General features: G+C 37.0%; 1 protein-coding gene across 2 annotated transcripts in view; it reads right to left on the bottom strand.

Moving 5' to 3' along the window:
- LGSN (lengsin, lens protein with glutamine synthetase domain) overlaps positions 1-16,753 on the bottom strand; it is a 31,033-nt gene extending 14,280 nt beyond the window's left edge. For both annotated transcript variants that reach the window (XM_027057505.2, XM_053222621.1), the window contains exons 1-3: positions 16,685-16,753; positions 14,840-15,114; positions 363-492 (exon numbers count right to left, since the gene is read on the bottom strand). In XM_027057505.2, the coding sequence (XP_026913306.1) occupies positions 363-492; positions 14,840-14,869 (160 nt within the window). In that variant the 5' untranslated portion in view covers positions 14,870-15,114; positions 16,685-16,753. The remainder of the gene's footprint in view (positions 1-362; positions 493-14,839; positions 15,115-16,684) is intronic.
- Positions 16,754-17,807: the final 1,054 nt, after the last annotated feature.

Genomic DNA, 17,807 nt, shown 5'->3' with positions numbered 1-17,807 from the left:
GAAAACTTGTTCTACATCTTTATTGTGGCCTCCCAAATCCTTGGCAATGATCTTTGCAATCAATCTCAGAGCAGAAATGTGCTTCCCTGCTTATGCATATGTTCTCTCTGTTGTCTTCTTTTTGCCCCACTATCAACCTAGTTCTGCTCCCTTTACATTCTAAATATTTTGATTGGTTATTTTTATATATTTACGTTATACCCTTATATTTGCTATCTTTTGTGTTGCCTATGTAGAACTAAATTTCATTTCTTTGTTTTTGTTTTTCCCTTCGATGAAAAGAAAAGGTTTTGTAAAAAGGAGAACTAAATAGAGATTGCAATTGACATCATATTCCTGAGGGATAAGAGTAACTAAGTTACCTTTTGAGTTGGATATATCCATTTCTCCTACTTCAGTTGAAAATAGATGTTGTTTAGTAACTTTCTTTCTTGTTCTTCTTAATTTACTCATCCTGTTGGCTTCAGTCTCATTACCTTCATCTCTCGTGTCCTGTAATAATTAATAAACAAAAACCAGATAACAGATCGTGCACACGAGTAAATCTGGATGTCAGGAAAGCATGGTGACTGGATACTTAAGTTTTAAAGTGAATGTAAGAACTTTTATAATGAGGTAAATTTTGTCACTTCTGTCACTTGAATAATTCAAAATTAACAAGCCCAATATTCTGTTTACAGGCTGGATATTCTGTACTCCTTTTATACCTGGTACAGAAATATAATTAAATAAGTTGGGATCTTGTCCAACTAGTCAAGATTTTAATCTTTATTTTTTACTCTGGGATATTTTATATTATCCATGCCTAAACACATTTAAGCGTAAAATCCTCTTTTTATGATTTCTATCTTTTTTTGGATCTCTAACCTTTTGACCAAAAGCACAAGTACCCGAGGAATTAGATTCTATTCTTTCTTTTCTCTTACCCTCAGCCTTACTGCATCAATATTTACTTTACTTCAAAAGTAAATTAAAATATAAAAAATAAAATAAAAAATGCAGTTGCATTTGTACATATTAGTTTCTATGGGTAGAACAAATGTTATACTCAAAACAGTTTTATAGCTTGGGAAAATGTAAAGAAAAATATTTTAAAACAAAATAACTTCACTTTTACAATCAAGTTCTAATCCTTGACAGAATTCTTCAATAGACCTGTCAAGGGCTATTCCCAGCAAGGAGCTGGGCAGTGAAGCAGGGGCTGAAGGGGGAAGAGCTCGGGCATCTCTGCGCCAACAGTGGGCAGAATCACCCCTGCAGTCCCAGGACATGAAAGCTAACATTAAAAAAAATAATAAGAAAAAAAAGCAGACATTAGTATTCTTTATGTTTTTTTTTTTTTTTTACAAACTCCTCATTGTAGTGTGAAGGGAGAAATAAGTGGCAGGGTCAGGGTCAAAAACTATAGTCTAAAATGTTTTGAGCTATTGTCTTTTTGAAGAGCAGATTCTGAAAGATTCTGCATCTGGGAGCAAGTTATCTGGGGAACAGCTGTACACATTTGTCAATAAGACCAGTTCAGCCTCCAAAAGCTAAAAGAAGAAAACAGAATTCAACCTGTTGGTGTTTATATGTAATCAGGACACATTGTTATTATTGTTACTACGTTTTAAAAGGTATATTTCATAGGATACAATCTTTTTTGTCATTTTAAAATTTCACATCTTAGGGGCGCCTGGGTGGATCAGTTGGTTGAGCATCATCCGACTTCAGCTCATGTCCTGATCTCTAGGTTCATGAGTTCCCCCACATGGGGCTCCCTGCTGTCAGCGGGGAGCCTGCTTCGGATCCTCTGTCCCTCCTCCACTTGCGCTCTCTCAAAAATAAACATTTTTTTAAAAATAAATAAAATAAAATAAAATAAAATAAAATAAAATAAAATAAAAGTAAAATTTCACATCTTAGAAAATTGTGGTCCCCTCTACTCCAGACAATTTTATATTTGAATGATGTGATACTTATTGTGAGATATACGAGTTTAATTTTTCCTAGCAGTTTATCATTTTATTTACATATTTTCCAATACACTTGTGAAAGAATTCTGACAGTGATATCCTGACTTTATTGTACGTATTCAACATTTCTAAAATTGCATTGCCAGAAATATACATCATATAATTGTACTTTTGGTAAATGTTTCTATAAATACATGACTAGCTTTATTAAGAAGTCTTGTTTAGACAAGGAAATACTTGATCAGGTATGTAAATATGAAAGAAAATTGAGCAGACTAACATTTGTGTTAGTTGACCCATTAGGTATCCCTCATATACAGATAGAAGGAATCAAATGAGATAGACTTTAAGATTTCCTTCAGCTTTAAACTGTAACCTGCAATTGAATAGCAATGTGCTAAAATCGAGCCCTTTGTCAGGCACATTTCTCAGCATAACCCTCACAGTAATAGAATCTCCATTTTACAAATGAGAAAAGTGAGACCCAGAATAATTTGCCAAGGCCTCAAGAGGGAGTGAGAGATGTAGTTTACAAACACATCTTCCGATTGCCAAAATGCCATTCTGCTTCCCAAATGCCAGAGACGCCCGTTTAGAGAAAGTTCATTTTAATAAGAGTCACCTGTGAAATTTTATGCTTTTTAAATATTGGCAATTAATTTAAAGTATAAGGTAGGAAGTAAAGAAGAAAAGAAAATTTCTCAACTACTATATAGCCAGGTCTCAAAAAGACTGGAATGCTGCTCAGAATATGCAGTTCTGGAGGCCCCCAGCACAATGAGAGCAGCGGTGACGGCGTATCTCTTCCCTAACGTTGGTATTTAATGTGGTCCTGAGACATGATGGTCAAAACATCTAACTGTTATTACAGCTAATAAAAAATAAAAAATACTTTTATTGTACCTACTATATGTCACATCTCTTCTAAATGCTTTGCATGTATTAATTCATTTAGTCTCAAAATAACCCCTTGCAATAAATATATTATCAACTGAGTCAAAGGAATACTAATTAACTAGCTCAAAATCACATTTCTCATAATTGGTAAAGCTAAGGTTTGAACCCAGACATTGACTCCAGATTACAAATACTTAATGCATCCTTAATGAACACCTCCAGAATACCCCTGCATCATTGCTGGGATGCTGGGAAGCGTCATTGCTGGTTCTAGAAGGCCCCTGCAGGGTGAGATGTTAACTCTTTAGCTGATGGATCATGAAAGTTCCAAAAGCCCAAGAGGAATAGTAGGCTAGCTACAGAAGTTAGGAGGGTTGGGGGAGCCTTTAGGGACTCTTACCAGCACCTGTTTACCAACTAGTTTAGAAACTTTTCTTGATCTGTCAGACATTCAGCAATATAGTTCCAATTTACAGATCTCCTGGTTGCACCATTATGTTGGACAAGCAGTGCCTGATGTATGTAGTAAGCACTGAAACAGACATTAATCCTTATTATTATTCCCTAGGCACTCTGCATTACTGGGGTTGTCTGTGGGAAAGATACCTCCTGGGTATCCTGGGCCCCTGGCTCTTGGGAGATGGCTCTCACTGAGTCAGGCCCTAATCCTTTATCTGAACAGCTCTAGATTCTGAACATAAACTAGGGGAACTTCTCAGAGAGGTGAGGGTATGCCAAGCAGTCGGAGAATTCTCGGGGAGGGTTCCGAGAATATACTCATGCCTGGACTCTATAGTACTACTACTATTAAATAGGCAGAATATTTTATAAACAGTCTCCACACAGCCAGGGAAACTAGGCCAAGCTTTAAAAGAAGAAGGGATACATACGCTGAAGATAGAGAGAGGTGAGGTAAGGCAGGTTGGAAGAACCAGGAGCACAAGCACAGATACATAATTTAATTTTGATCACATGACATAAATATGCAAATCCAATTCATGCTTAGCTTAGACAGTCTCAAAATTCCACTACAGTAGGTTGATCCTGACTTGATTTGACATTCCCAACAGAGAGGCTTTTCCCACTTCAGAAATGTTTCTGCTGTCATTCCATTAGAGGACTCCTTTGTCTCATACATGGGACTGGCCTCAAAGAAGTTTTCATATTACAAGAATTTTCATAATTCATGTTTCTCTCATCACATTGTTGCTTTTGAAAGTTGTTTTATGGCTTAATAAAAGTTTGTCATTTTGCATTTCAACCCAGTGGCTTGATCAAATTAACTAAAAGAGGCTTAACCTAAAGGGATTGTGCCAAGCATTAAATTTAGACCCTAATTTGACCTAATAAGTTTCCCTTCTATGTATTAACCAGTGTTATTTAGATTCTAAATATCACTGATTTTATTCATTTACTTTCAATTTTCTCTAACAGCTACTTTTTTAATATCAATACTTTAAAAATCATTGTTTTGTCTCCTGTATACTGGCTAGAGTCTGAGGTATAATCACGAATGCATTTACCAAACACTCTGACTTCATTAATGATGGGGTGCAAGAAAAAGAAAGCAAGCCAAAAACAAATCTCATCAAGTTTTAACCTCTGTGAGAAATAATGGGAGAGGCACCTGAGTGGCTCAGTCAGTTAAGCGTCTGATTCTTGGTTTCCGCTCAGGTTGTGATCTTACAGTTGGTGGGTTCAAGCCCCATTGCCAACTCTGCACTGACAATGCAGAGCCTGTTTGGGATTCTGTCTCCCTCTTTCTCTCTGCCCCTCCCCTCCTTGCTCTCTCTCTCTCTCTCTCTCTCAAAAATAAATAAATAAATATTTTTTTTAAAGAAATAATGAGGGGTGCCGGGTGGCTCAGTCAGTTAAGCATCTGACTTCAGCTCAGGTCATGATCTCTCAGTTTGTGAGTTCGAGCCCCACATAGGTCTCTGCACTGACAGCTTTGAAGCCTGGAGCCTGCTTCAGATTCTGTGTGTGTGTCTCTCTCTGCCCCTCCCCCACTCACACTCTTTCTCTCTCTCTCTCTCTCTTTCAAAAATAACTAAACTTTAAAATAATTTAGAAGAAAAGAAAAAAGGAGAAAAAAGTATCAATGATTATCAAATTTAAAAGAATATGTCAGGGAGAAAAGAGTATGTCTTCAGTTTCCTTAAAGTGTGCTCTTCAAAGAAAAAGGGAGGAAAATGTATTCAAAATATTTACAGAAGAGATACTTCAAAGACACATCACAAACTTACATCAATGAATCTAAAACCATCCATACCCATTAACTACTAGTTCTACTTCTAACAATTTGTTCTAAGAAAATAATACAAAATATAAAGTCATGCATGTCCAGGGTCACTTTTTTTATAATAGCAAACACTTGAAAGCAGAGCACAGTGAAGTAGGAAGAGTGGAACAGATTGTGGTCATTCTGTTCAGTGAGTTCACCATTTAAAATGAGTGCTTCCATTTCCTATCTTTGTCACCTGGATTACCACAACAGTTACCAAAATGTCCTCCCTGCATTCTCCATTTTTACCCATCCTCCACACTATGGCCCATGGTCCTTCTTTAAATCACAATGTTGGTATTACTATTTCTCTGCTTAGGTTGCAGCCAGTTTCCCCCCACCTTTAAGAAAAATTCAGATTAGTATTCTCTGAGGTCCTGCAGAGGCCAGTCTCACCAATGCCTCCAGACTCCATAGCTGGCCATTTGTACACACAAACCTTATCTCCACCCATTCAAAACTAATTTTATCATTCCTCTGTCCCACACTGATTTCTTTTTTCCTTCGCTCATTGGTTTTCTAGCCTGTCCTAAGGAAATGTAATCTACTCTTTTGGTCACAGCTCAAAATTAACCCCCTGGACAATTTGCTGTAGCCACTCCATTCAAAGATGGCTAATTTTTTTTTAAATCCTCAGTGAAAGCAGATCCCTTATCAAATTTTGTAATCAATTATTGTCTTCTTCATCACAATTGGTAAAATATTCAGCCTTCTCTTAAAAATCTCTGCTTTGTAAAATAATTCTCAGTATCATTAAAGTAGCTTCCTTCCATTTGTATACTTTTCTCTCCAAACCACAAGGCAACAATTAGTTTTTGGGGTTCCTTAAGTGCCAAGGATATATTTAGGCATCCCTTCTAGAGTTAAGAACCACTGCCACTATAAACCAAGGAAGTACTTATAGCCTCAATATCCACTTGGGCAAACTAGGGTAGAGATTATGTTGATCTGATTATGGCAATGGCTGTAGGGACGGGGAAAATGAACATACTACAGATATATTTGGGAGGTAGACTTAACAATTTGGTGATTGACTTGATATAGGAGGTGCAAGAGACAGAGGGTCAAAGGTGATAGGTTTCTGACTAGAGATCCCAGGATGAGGAGGAGACCTGAGACAGGAGTTGCTGGGTTGTTTTGTGAACATATGGACCCTATGATGACTGTGTCTTCTGAAGGCCTACAGCAAGCAGGGGTCAGAATCCAAGAGATAAAATGGAAGTAAAGAGCATAGCCCTGAAAGTGGCTAAACCATTAAGAGAAAGAGCAGAGACTGAGAAAATAAGAGGACTAAGCTAGAGCTGAAAAAGGACAACACTTAATAAGTAAACAAAGAAATGGAATCCCAAAAAGTAATCAGAGGAAAAAAAAATGACAAGAAAGTGAAAGAAAAAGTTGGGACAGAGTGGTTTCATTGATAGCAAGAAATAAAAGCTGTATTAAAAGAAGGGAGTACCAGTAGGCCTACTACTGAAATGATAAATAAGGTTGATATTAAGACTAGTCCATTGTTGAGAAAGAATAAAATCATGCCATTTGAAACAATGTGGATGGAACTGGAAGGTATTATGCTGAGTGAAATAAGTCAGTCAGAGGACAGATATCATATATTTTTACTCATATGTGGATCTTGAGAAACTTAACAGAAGTCCATGGGGGAAGGGTAGGTGGGAAAAAAAGTTTCAAACAGAGAGGGAGGCAAACCACAAGAGACTCTTAAATACAGAGAACAAACTGAGGGTGGATGGGGAGGTAGGGGAGAGGGGAAAAGTGTGATGGGCATTGAGGAGGGCACTTGTTGGGATGAGCGCTGGGTGTTGTATGTAAGACGATTTGACAATAAATTATATTTAAAAAAAACATACGTTGTATAAATGTACATCTTCCATATTATCAAAAACAAGAAAAAAGGAAAAAAGGCTAGTCCATTGTGTTTTACAACTCGAGTCACTAGAGGCATTGGTAAAGGCAGGTTCAGTGGAAGAAGGTGGACACCAAAGAGTTGAGGAGGGAATGAGAGATGCTTAGTCCAAGGTCCACACACTACAAACACAACAGAAATAGTCCCTACTATCAAGCGGAGACAGTCAGAAAATACACCTCAAAAATAACAAGAGAAAGAGACAGAGACTTTGACCACTGGAGAAGTGCTGAAGGGTCTAAGAAAAGCGTATGTTGCTTTTAGGAAGAACGGCTTACACATATTTAAATGCTTAATGAAAGGAGTTAATAAAGAAGATGTTGAAGGGAGAAGAAGAAGGATAAAGCAAGGTCCCTGAAAGGGCAGAAAAGATGGAAACTAGAGTTGAAATGAAAGGTTTAACTTTAATATATCTTCCTCTATAAGAGGAAGAAAGGAAGATAGAATGTTAGAAGGAAGAGAGAAGAAAAAAAATTAAGGAGGAAAGGGAAATTAAGAGGAGGAGGGGAAGAAGGGAATTGTCAACATCTAATGAGGGCTATTCAGGTGACATAATTGTGCCTCATGACAATTAAGTTCACCCAGGAAGTGGCAGAATCTGGATGCAAAACTAATTTTAAACATTTGTTCTTTCTTGTCTATTTTGGATAAGAAAGGTAGCCAGTTATGAAGCTTCCAATTTTCTTCTCTGGGTGGGAGATGCACAGTATTAGACGCACAGATGACAGTATTAGAATGCAAGACTAGAGGTTTAAGAAAAATGGAAATGGTTGACATTGCCATAGCAGAGAATTCAAAAAAGCCAACTCAGGAAACAAAAGTGCCGAGTGCCCCACAGAAATGGGAGATTTTTAAGTTATAGTGGCATCAATCTGTACAGGTAAATTATTTTTCCTCCAGCAAATTCTTCCAGGATTGAGGTTTTGTGAAGATACAAACTTAGGAAGACAATAACAAAAATAAGTTAAGGATACTGGCAAGAAAGATGAGATATGGAATCCAAGAGAGATGAAATGGGAAATGAAACCAGGAAAGACCGACAAGGGGAACCTAGTCCAAGGACTGGAGAGTCTTAGAAGGTGGCATTTTATATGTATCCTTGTGCCGAATATATTGACTAGAATAAAATAGGAATTGAGTAAATATTTTCTAATCAGTGAATGGCAACCAAGGCCTACTTTGCTGGAATATAAGGCCAGAAGGGAACTTCAACTCAGATCTCTCCTTCATAAGTGATTTAAAATGAAATCTTTGGATATCCAATAGAATGAATGGGTTGATGTAATCAAAACACTTTTCCTAGATAAAATGTTACTGGATTCCCTCAGTTTTCTCAAGGTGAGCTAAGAGAAAGGAATCCCTGCTGGGGAGCTGCTCTGCAGTGACTCTGCCCCTTCACCCCATTAATTCCACCTTTCCTTTAGGGTTTTCCTCACTGTATTTATCCTCAAAGCCACACCTTATCTTCAAGGTTATGATTATGTCCTTTAAGACATACACAAAATCTTATTTCCTATTTTTCCTCATAGCATAACTAAAACATGCTGATATTTCAAAAGAATTTTCTAAGCATTAAGGAACAATAAAAAAGAAAATAAAAAAGAAAGAAAATTATAAAACACATGCTTTCTATTGTCTTGGTCATTAATTTTCTTCAGTTCTTATCTGTTCCCTGTCTTACTCAAGACCTGTCCAAAGTATTTGCCTTTTTAGTTCTCTGACTCACCAACCAGATAAATAACCATCCTTTGGAAACTTATTTGGAAACCTAGAACACTTCTTTATGGTCTACTAAGTGATTCACTCCTTCAACCAAGCTGTTTCTGCAAAGTCACTGTAGTCTTACCCTAAATTAGAGTCCCTGATATCATTAAGGACAAAGACCCAAATGACCACCATTTCCCAACTTAAAGAAAATAAGACATTCTTAAGGAGACATTACCTACAGATCTACTTATTTCCAACGCTAATTCTTCATCTATATATTTTTTAAATAATTTTAATCCTTAAGCTGTATTGCATTTTAGGAGGTTCCATCTGAATACATGGATCTCTGGAGACTTTTGTTACAATGTTCTTTATTACAAATGCAATAATCCTCATTGCAAAAACTCAAAGGTCAGAAGCTCATGAAATAAAATATAAAATTTTAAAAACAGTAAGAGTCCTCTGTTCTCCTCTAAACTTTAGATTTTTTGACAAGCAAATATTTTCGGAAAGTCATTTCTTACCACTCCAAATAACTCTTATAATGGCTCATCTTCTAATATAACTTCTTTAATAATTGTTTCTAGTAATGATTTAATGTGTCAGTACTGATTGGGACTATGCGCATTTTGAAATATATCAAAAATAGAAACTGAAAATAGATATAGTACATTTATACACCTTGTTGACAGGAGACTTACTGGAGCCACCCTCTTTGTATGAAATTCATTCATACAAGTACTTAGTGAGTATCTAGAAGAGGCCAGTCACTGGTTTGGATGCCATAGGAGAAATAAAGATGAGCTACTTGTTCCATGGAACATAAATATAATACGTGATAGAAAGTGGTGTAAGTATATTATATGAATGAGGAAGGTGCCCCTAGAACCATCTTGCTGATGCAACAGCTAAGTCTTTGAAAGTTATAGTAACTACCCCCCCTGACTTCACACCTAGAAAATAGCAGAATCCAAACGTGTGGTTTGAAATTCTTCTTTCATTTTTTCCTCTTATTTACAAACTTAACAGACAACAAAATAATGAGTTGTTGTTGTTGTTGTTGTTGTTGTTGTTGTTGTTTTGAGAGAGTGAGATAGAGAGTAAGCAAGGGGGTGAGAAGTGGGGGTGGTGGGCAAAGATAGAAGGAGACAGAATCCCAATCAGGCTCTGTGCTATCAACACAGAGCCAATTGTGGGGCTCAAACCCACGAACCAGGAGATCATGACCTGAGCTAAATCAAGAGTCAGGGGCTGGATGGGGCACCTGGGTGGCTCAGTTGGTTAAGCATCTGACTTCAGCTCAGGTCATGATCTTACCATTCCTGAGTCTGAGCCCTGCACTGGGCTCTGGGCTGACAGCTTGGAGCCTGGAGCATGCTTCAGATTCTGTATCTCCCGCTCTCTGCTGCTCCCCCCGTTCGTTCACTCTCTCTCTCTCTCTCTCTCTCTCTCAAAAATAAATAAACATTAAAAAAAAAATTTTTAAAGAGATGCTCAACCAAATGAGCAACCCAGGTGCCCTCAAGCAACAAAATATTGAAAACTAAAAATGTTGCTTTTAAGAATGCTAAACACTGAGCAGTTTTATATAAAAGGCAGCAGGAAATTCAAGTTGATTTTTTTTAACTTCACATTTTAACACAGAGTTCAATAGCATCCCTGTCTTTTGAGGTAAACCTAAGGTAAAGGTAACTACAGATACATTCCTTGGAAGTTACAGAGAATCAGAATTTTACTTAACTATAATGGGCTAAAAATAGGAGGAGCTATTTGGAAACATGTCAGGTTTGTCATCCTCAAGCACATTTGTGGTGGGGTTGGATAGTCAATTGTCAGGGATGACCCAGATAGTTTCCAGTTCTCACCACTTTTACAGTAAAATAACCTAGATCCAAGTTGGTAGGTTAGATGGAACCCTGTTCCACCTATATATCCATCTCCGCCCAAAAATTATAGAGAAACTATCATTGTAAGGAGCCTCTATGTGAAAGAAGGGCCACAATGTTAATTATTGGCTGCCACTACGCTGTAAATGATGTGAAGTTCTCGGCATCTCACTTCCATTCCCAACAAGATGGCAAAATATGCAACAGCAGAACCAAGCCTAGAGCCAATCTCTCCTCTGCAGGTAAAATCTTGAACACAACATTCTATATGAGAAAAGTGTGCAGAGTCAATAGTTTCAGAGAGGGGAAAAATGATTTTATAAACATCTAACACCATGTTATTTTCACAATATGAAGCTAAAAAACAAATGAAGCTAAAATAATAAAGGACAAAAAGTTTGGTCAATTTCCTGAGCTTGATGCTAGTACTGGCCTTCTTTTTTTACTGAAAAATAAATTTCCATATTTACCTGAGAAATGAAGATTTTGTCTCTAAAAATATCCGTGTAAATAGGATCAAAGTAATTTTTGCAGTCTCTGTGATGGGCATAAAACCAAATATGTTTCAAAGGTGAGAGAAGATTTGTAGAAAAATTTAAATATACATGTAGTATATAATATATATTTATGGTAATGAGTTCTATAATATAGAGTGAAATAAGATCCAAGAACATTATAGAACTGTCAGCAAAGATATCAGCTAATAGGCTGCTGCAGATAAAAATATTGGGCCTCATCAAAAAAGAATATTTTCAATGTGACAGGAGGAGCTCCATCTTTTAAAAACAATGTGATATGTTTATGGCTAGAATACTAAATATAGTTCTAGTCACTGCCCCTGGAAAAACATTAATGAGCTAGAAGTGGATCAATATGTGTTTATTTATATAAATGTATGCCACATGTAATTGTTATCATTATCACATAGAAAGGCAAATAGGGGCACCTGGGTGGCTCACCCGGTTAAGTGTCCAACTCTTGATTTCAGTTCAGGTCATGGTCTCACGGTTCATGAGATGGAGCCCCAGGTTGGGCTCTGTGCTGATAGTGTGGAGCCTGCTTGGGATTCTCTTTCTCCCTCTCTCTGCCCCTCCCCCACTCTCATAAACAAACAAACAAACAAACGTTTACCAAAAAAGGTAAATAAAGTTCTACCATGTAAAAGAAAAAGTGCAAAACTCCTCAAGGCTATAAAAATGAAAACTTCGGGGAAACACTGCTGGTCATCTACAACATAGTAAAGTGCATATGATGAATAACTGCTGTTATTCAGTAGTTCTGAGCACTATTCTAAGCCCTGGACTTGTATTAACTCATTTAATCTCTCACAAAATCTCTTCCAGTCAGTACTATTAATGTCCAAATGAAGCACAGAAAAATCCAATACTTTGCCCCAGCTCACCCAGCTAGTAGGTAGTACAGCCAAGATGAAAACACAGGCATTCCGGTTTCGGGGAGTGTATTAGGTATGTGAAACACAAACCTAATTTTTAACATCAAGAGAGGTACTTAAAGGGAGGTAGATTCAAGGTAAATAAAAATAAACATAAAATGAATTAAAAACCTTGAAATCTAAAAACAAAACTGAATGTTTAAGAGACAAAACATATTTAAAATATAAAAATAGAATCAGAAAGTCTATACAGAGTTGCACAGACAAGCATAAAGCAGGGAAAAGAGGGTAAGTTGGAGTAGGGAAATCTCTAGCCTTGAGTCCTACTTCTAGAAAGTCAGTCATAGCTTCCCACAGAGCTGCACTTAATGCCCCAACACACACACACACACACACACACACACACACACACACACAAGATACAGGCTGCAGAGTAGGATGAACCTCTGGTCTCACCCAGATGGGGTCCATTCGTCCTGCAATCTGGAAGCATCACCCCTTTGTGTCTACCTGTGCAGGTGTTTTCCTCTGTGTCTACCTCACAGATGCATAATTTACAGGGCAGAGAACAGATCTTACCCAACTCGCTTGGCATATCACCCAGCTCAGGACCACATGCAAGGTTTTGATAAATAGCTTTTAATTATTATGATGTCCTGCCATTTCCATCAATTTGCAACTTCACACACCCATAGGGTCTACTTTCAGGAATAAGAATGTGTTTTTGATCTATTGTCTGTTCCCTGCTGCTGAGAATTTGGCTGAACACACGACTTTATGACATTGTTTTGAATAGAGAATCTCAGTAAAATATTCTTTAGGGAAATACCAAATCTAAGATTAATAACTGTTCATTTCCACTGAAGATTCTACCAAAGAATTTGTTCAGGCTGGGGAAGTAACCACCTGGGAGAGTTTCTTCACACGCACAATCTTCCCTTTTGATTCATCGAGTCTTTGTTCAGCTGCTGTGTTTTTTGCAGTTAACCTCATGCTGCTGCAGCTCACGTTACCAAAACATCTGGTATGGAACAAAATCATTGTCCTTTTCCAGACATTAGTTAAGTAGAAACAGAATGTCACACACCATCTCCCTCCCACCTTCCATATTCTTTCTCTTTCTGAGAATATGACCCTACACAGGGTAACCACAGGGATTATTCAGAGGAGAGTTGGGTCAAGTGGACACCAACACTCACTTTTATTACATCTAGTAAATATAATGTTCTATCCCAGTTATCAAAGAACTTTTTCCCAAGACACAGGGTTTGTCTCTTGCCATGAAAATTGTGTACTTCAAAATCATATTGCTAGTTTTTCTATTCTCCTAAGAGTGAATGAATACTCAACATTTGGTCTAGACTGGTCTTGGAAGACTATGACACTTAAAGATTTTCACAAAAGCTGGGCCACCTGGGAATACAGCTGGGGGTGGGAAATACAGTTTTGTCATAGGCTCAGGTGTAATAAAACCTAGACCAAGAAGAAGTTGAATAGTTAGACGCCAATATTTGAAAAGGTGAGTGAGTTACCTGTGTGGCTCAGTTGGTTAAGCATCTGACTCCTGATTTCTGCTCAGGTCATGATCTCAAGGTTCTTGGGTTTGAGCCCTGAACTGGGCTCCACACTGACAGTGCAGAACCTGTTTGGGATTCTCTCCCTCCTTGTCTCTCTCCCCCTTCCCCTGCTCATGTTCTCTTTCTCTCTCAAAATAAATAAAACTTAAAAGAAATTTTTTAAAAAGGTAATGATGTGCATTCTAATTACTTTCCCGAAGTCATCATTTATTTTCAGCTCCAAATTTACTTTCAGATAAAATCATTCTATTAAATGTGTCCATCATTTGACACCTCTGACAATGACAGGACACTGTGTGATGAGCCACAGCTACTCTTCAGTGAATCCCTTCTTCACATACTGTTACCCAGTTTCCTTGTGGAAAGTGCATTTGTTGTCTCCATCCCAAAGCACACAGCTCACACTCATTCTACGTAGCAGTGGCCCCACTCTTCCTTAGCCTTCAAGCTGTCTTCTCCACTAGATGGAGGAGGGGGGATCAGGTCTATTTTCTCTATGCCTCTATTTCAAACACAGTGCATTGTCCTACCACTATGCTTTGCACTTAGTAGATGTGCTTCTTGTATTTTATTTTCTTAAATCCATCTAAAGAAAACCCACATTCTCCAAGATTCGACCACAATGCACCTCCCAGTCTACCTTACAGTCTTCCAGAATGGTCTGTCAGAAATACAAGAGTAAAAGTTGGATACATACCCATTAAAAACTAGTGAGAAGTGCTACATGTTGACAACTGAGTATTTTAATATATTCTAGAGCAGATGAGAGGCTATCACTATTTAAATGCCATGCATTTCAATTATAATTTGAAAATGGGTTCTCACCTTTAGCCACTTAACCTCAAAGCATTTTTATTATGAGACAAAAGCTTTGAGAAAAACAAAGATTGTGCTCTTAAAAACAACCAAAATATGCATAAAAGAATTCTACACCATCTTTATGCTTCCTAAATGCAGTGCCTAGTAAAGTTATTTTCAATGATTATTCAAACTAAATGAGCTTTTCTAATGCAAATTCTGAATTTAGTTTTGATTATATTTATAAACTCAACGTGTAGTAGAGGAGAGAGTGTCTTCACCAACTTCTCTGAAGCAGACATAAAACAAGTATAATCATGCTGCCCTTATTCATACTGGCACTCAAATAGTTCACATAGAATAATAAAAAGCTTTGCTGTCAGTATTTTGGTAAGTAACATTTTAACCATTAACTTCATACCTCCTGTAGAAGGTCCCCTTCATCATCCATCTCACACTTTTTTATTTAAGTCCACTTTGGAAACCACAATCCCCAACAAATGCGTTCAACACGTATTTATATGTATACCTGAAACAAATACGGCAGATGATGAATTCCATTGAGGCTCTTTTCCAGAGGGGTCTGGCAGGTAATAAAAGATAAACACCAGACTCTGATGTGTCATGCCCAAGGCACAGTATGCTGGAAATGCACTAGAAGAGTCGAATGACAAATGCTCATTTATGCCTGACTCCCTACAAACAAAGGACATTGCAGAGCTTAAAACTGTGTTGATTGACTTTTTCTCCAACATACTGAATTTTGTTATATAACAATTGTATTCTAGAATGAACTCTATTGTTAGACTCAGATGATGAAACATTTATTAGACAACTATGCAATCACAGTCCACAGACAAAACACAAATGGAAAAATACAGTTGTAAGTGACCCAGATTTATACCAATGGCAAAGATCCACTCATTTGTAATTCCCATTTTTTTCTTCTCTTCTCTTCTCTTCTCTTCTCTTCTCGTCTCGTCTCTTCTCGTCTCTTCTCGTCTCTTCTCGTCTCTTCCCTTCCCTTCCCTTCCCTTCCCTTTCCTTTCCTCTCCTTTTGTTTTCTAGGGTCCTTTCTAGCTTCTAAATTAATTTTGGTCCTTTGCTATATAGCCACAACCATTTTTCTTTATTTACCCTTTCTAATTTTACAAATGTCACTCTCTGACAAACCCCCGCCCTTCCCAGCTGGCCACAAGGAACATAGAATGATCTACAGGTTGCCCCCACATAGTCCAGAAACAATCCTAACTCAGTCAGAGGAATAAGGAATGCTTTCTCAAAGAGAGTTTGAAATTATGCTTCTGTTGCCTTCACTTGTGACTTCGTGTTGGTGGGGGAGAGGAGGGAAGTGTTCTGAATCAAATCAAATCCTCTCTAAGCATTTTCCATGTATGAGTGTACAGTCTCCATAGCTGATCACTTCTGTTCTGGACTCTGGCCTGAGGAAGCCCAAGCCAACACTCCAGCCCATCAGCCAGGCCTGACTCTTTTGTTCTATTTCCATAACTGCATATTGTTTTATGTTTGTTGTAATCAACTCTATTTTTTCCTTTGCTTCTTTGCTCATCTTTCCACCTGTCTCCCTTGTGTCCCTTGTCTACCGTATAAACTTCAAGGTCTTCTCAGTTTACCCTCTGTGTCTACTTCTAACTAAACCATAATATAAAATTCAAACACATTGTTTATAATAGTTTCTATATTGCTGACAAATTTTGCTCTCTGTTCTTAATTACAAAACTTAATATCTAAAAAGTTTTTCATTTCTCTCTTAAAACTTAAAAAAATCAAACTGGACCTATTTGCCTAATTATTTTTGGTTGATTTTTCATAATTTAATCCAAAGCCAAATGCTGATTTTCTTTGGAAACTTTAATAAATCATGGGGTGCCTGGGTGGCTCAGTTGGTTGAGCATCTAACTCTTGTTTAAGCTCAGGTCATGATCTCACAGTTCTCGAGATCAAGCCCCACGTCAGTCTCCACATTCACAGCACAGAGCCTGCTTGCGATTCTCCCTCTCCTTCTTTCTCTGCCCGATCCCTGCTTGTTCTTTCTCAAAATTAATCAATAAACTTTAAAAATTTTTAAAAATAAAGGCAGAGTAAAAAAATTATAGCTGAAGTTTTCATCCTCTTTCTTTAACCCTCCCAATTAACAATTAATTCTAATTCTAATAAGCAAAATAAAATGAAAATATTGTTGTATTGTGAAACAGGGAGTTGATACATTTCTGAAGAGTAAATCAGATAAATAATTAAATCTTACCAGGCTGTTAAAACATCTTCATTATTCATATATAAGAGTTTTCCTGTCACATGCAGAGGAGTATTATCTGCAATAGTGACACAAGCCATACATTGTAAGTCAGAGAGATCTTAATTCAGAGATTCCAATTTCCAGTAACAACCTATCCACTGAGCATCTTTCCAATTCTGTTGTACTCACTAGCCTGTACCCCATCATCTCTCACCTCCCAATCAAATTACCTTTGACCCTCCTCACTCTAACCCTCGAGATCAGCTACTTTAACAAGTCCCGTCCACCACTTCTTCCACCATTCTAGTTGTATACTTACTAAAAATTAATTGTAGTTCTTTCCAAAATTGCTTATCCTAACTGCGCTGGTTCTTGCAAATATGCAGTTTAATTAAATATTGTGTAAACTAATAAAAAGAAAGATATTTAACATTGCTTCAAAGCTAAGGTGAATGGTACTTTATTTTAGCTGATTTCCTTGATTAACCAAATATTTTTTTACTTGATCGTTTAAGATGAAAGACCTCCTTTATTTTTATAAACTTTTCTTTAAAAAAAGTGGATAAGGCTTTTTGGAGAGAGATGTCAGATATAATATACACATTTACTTTTGCTGGTTTCAAAAAAAATGAACTAAAAGGCATAAGTGAAAAAGGAAAAAGAAAATGGAAATGAGGACAACAGAAAAAAGATTTGGATGGTAGAAAGCATGTTGAAAAATTGTAGCAAACTTTTAACAAACCACAGTAAGCTAATCCTAAGTAATCAGTGAGAAGAGTCAAGAAACAATGCAGCGTGCACTGTAGAACTTTCCAGAAATAAGAGAAAAAAGCAAAAAGTAAAAAAAATAAGGTCAAAGAGACTAAAAAAGAAAAAGATGACCAATCTAGGAGGTTTGATATATGAATAATAAGAACCTCAGAAAAATATAATAGAGAAAAATAAAGGGGAAGGTATCTTCAAAAATAGTCATTTCCCAGAATTGAAGGCCATGAGTTTTCAGAATGAAAGGTTACACTGAATAACTAGCTAAATGGAATAAAATTTATACATATCTAGTCTCACTATTATAAAATTTCAGAACACTAACATATACAATGTATGAAGAATCCAAAAGAACCCAGACTTCTTA

Source organism: Acinonyx jubatus, chromosome B2 (genome assembly GCF_027475565.1).
Source record: "Acinonyx jubatus isolate Ajub_Pintada_27869175 chromosome B2, VMU_Ajub_asm_v1.0, whole genome shotgun sequence".
In the NCBI taxonomy this organism is placed as follows: Eukaryota; Metazoa; Chordata; class Mammalia; order Carnivora; family Felidae; genus Acinonyx; species Acinonyx jubatus.
The sequence above is the reverse complement of the archived record's forward strand: the minus strand, read 5'-3'. Positions and strand labels throughout refer to the sequence as shown.